The sequence below is a fragment of the Amphimedon queenslandica genome, unplaced genomic scaffold (genome assembly GCF_000090795.2).
Source record: "Amphimedon queenslandica unplaced genomic scaffold, v1.1 AMPQUscaffold_13167, whole genome shotgun sequence".
NCBI classification, from domain to species: Eukaryota; Metazoa; Porifera; class Demospongiae; order Haplosclerida; family Niphatidae; genus Amphimedon; species Amphimedon queenslandica.
This window is the reverse complement of record NW_003546597.1, coordinates 107-2,530: the sequence shown is the minus strand read 5'-3', so window position 1 is coordinate 2,530 and position 2,424 is coordinate 107. Positions and strand designations below refer to the sequence as shown.

At 32.3% G+C, this 2,424-nt stretch overlaps 1 protein-coding gene across 1 annotated transcript in view; it reads left to right on the top strand.

Moving 5' to 3' along the window:
* The window catches only part of LOC105313951 (nucleolin 1-like), a gene marked incomplete at its 3' end in the record, with an annotated part of 5,513 nt that extends 3,351 nt beyond the window's left edge, over positions 1–2,162 (top strand). Inside the window, exons 4-7 of the mRNA XM_020000631.1 lie at positions 1,105–1,149; positions 1,286–1,438; positions 1,736–1,870; positions 2,048–2,162. Coding sequence (XP_019856190.1) covers positions 1,105–1,149; positions 1,286–1,438; positions 1,736–1,870; positions 2,048–2,162 — 448 coding nt within the window. The remainder of the gene's footprint in view (positions 1–1,104; positions 1,150–1,285; positions 1,439–1,735; positions 1,871–2,047) is intronic.
* Between the last annotated feature and the right edge of the window lie 262 nt (positions 2,163–2,424).

Here is a 2,424-nt window from a genome sequence, read left to right as displayed (position 1 = left end):
GGTAATGCAGAATCCTATTCACTTATTATTAATTTAATATAATAATTTTGTCATTGCATATAAGCATACATGTATATCCATGAAAATTTGCACAATTTTTCTCTTCCAGCCAGCGATACGGTATACTGTATTCAGTGTATTGCATGTCTTGCTCTCTTAAACAAAAGAAGGAAAGGATGAAAGTAGTAGTAGCAGTAGTACTGATGAACCTATTGTGTTACTGAAATTTATCTGCATGCCCGTTGCCCACAAAATGACAGTGTCACTCGTTATTTTTGTGTCAATTAATTAAAGTTAAAATTGGTCCATGAGTGGCAATCCACAGAATATGACATGTATTAAAATAGAAAATATAGAATACATGTATACCATGTAACCCATCTGTAATTATTGTATGTAATTTGAGTGTGCCATTTGCTCTGGATCAAATTTAACTCGTAGTCTTGTACATGTGCAACCTAGGGGCTAGTTTTGTTCTAGTACAGAATTTTATTTTTGTTCTAGTTCTAGTTTTTTTACTAAAAGTACATGCATGTATTTTACTTCTAGTTTTTTTACTCAAAATACACTAGTTTTAGTTTTAGTCCTACATGTAGTTATGTGACAAGAAATACAATAATTTAGTTCTAGTTCTCTGACAATGAATACGACAGTTTTAGTACTATTTCTAGTTATATGACTAGAAATACAGTGAATTTATTTCTAGTTTGAGTTCTTTTAAACATAATTTTGTTATAGTATTAGTTTTGAACTGAAACCTTCGAAATTTAAGTTCCAGTCATACTCAAGACTGCAGTAATTTTAATATTAGTAGTAGCTCTTAACTAAAATCTTATAGTGTATAATTTTTGTTATATGACTAGTTATGTTTCAGATGTACAGTAAATGCAACATGCGAAATAGTATTTAATAAGTTTTACTGATACCAATCAAACTATTTATAACAATTGAAATGTCAGAGGTATATACAGTAATATAATATAAATAAATGTCACAGCTAGGTAATTTAACCATGCCTTGACTAAAAACATGGTAGCATGTTATTTTAGTCATAACTTTTAATTGTAGTCTAGCTGTAACCAATATTTAGAATTTGTTTTTTAGTGTGTGAAAGAGCAAGCAGTTAAAGGCAAGAAATTTAAGAAGGCAGTAAGGATTTATGCATGATCAGGGTTTCCCACAGGATTTTAGAGTATCACTCATGTACATGTACCTTCTTATCAGGGATTTTCATGATTATGTCTAAATATTAACTCTATTTAACTGTTTTTGTTATCATATTTAGAAGAAAAGGCCAAAGAAGTTACATGTAGTACAGCCTTCAAAGAAGGCTAGCAAGAAACAAGCAACTGAAGTGGATGATGATACCTCAAGCAGTAGCTCTGATTATAAAGACTTGGAGATTGTTAAGATTGGAAAGAAAGCACCTACAGCCAAGGTAAAGTTTATTAAATCCAAATGTAGAGCTTCTTCATCAATTAAGGTGGGTGGACATTTTTGGTTCAACTCTAGTGCCTTGTATGCATGCTTCAGAAGGTCAACCAATGCTTTTACTTAAAATTGACAGTATGCTGGCCTGTACAGGCATATTGTAAATCTGCTTTTTTCTTTACTCCTTTAATTAATATTGTTATTGCCTTATCATGTATAGATGTAATGGCATTTTTAACTTGCATGTCTAAACCACTTCTGAAAAACATGTGTTACATTACTTTATTAATTCTGTCTTAAACAGAAGAAGGATGACAGCAGTAGTAGTAGTGATGAAACTGATACTGAAGATACAACTCCTCCTAAACCAGTTGCTAAACCTACTAATGATGCTAAAGACAGTGATTCACCTGATGACTCCTCTTCTGATGATGACAGTGTAAGAGGTTTAAAATTACATTGTACATGTAAATAATTCAAAGTTGCTCTAATGCTAATGCCACTGTTCAACTCGAAAGCAACATTGATAATGTTGTCAAGTCTGTAACCACAAACTTGCTTTCAACAAAGTTATATGGTTGATAATGGGCTCTTTTAGTATTATGTGTACTTTTAGGAAGAGACAACGGAACCAGCTAAAGCCGGTACTAAAAGGAAGCCAGAGGAATCAGAGAGTGACAGTGATGAGAGTGAAACTCATAATGTGCCACAGGCCAAGAAAATGAAAAAGGGTATTAAGTATTATTATTGTTATTATTATTATTATTATTATTATTGTTATCATCATTATCATTACTGTAATTGTGACCTTGAGGCGAAGGCCAAAAAACCCAAAGGTTTTCACCAATGTGCAATGTACATGTATCTATATATATTTGTATGTCCACACTTACTTATTCCTTTACATGTTATATGGGAGAAGTAACAATTATAATGGGCCTTAGCAACACCCCACCCTGTCCCCCCTCTCAAGTAAAAAAGTGGGTATGGCCA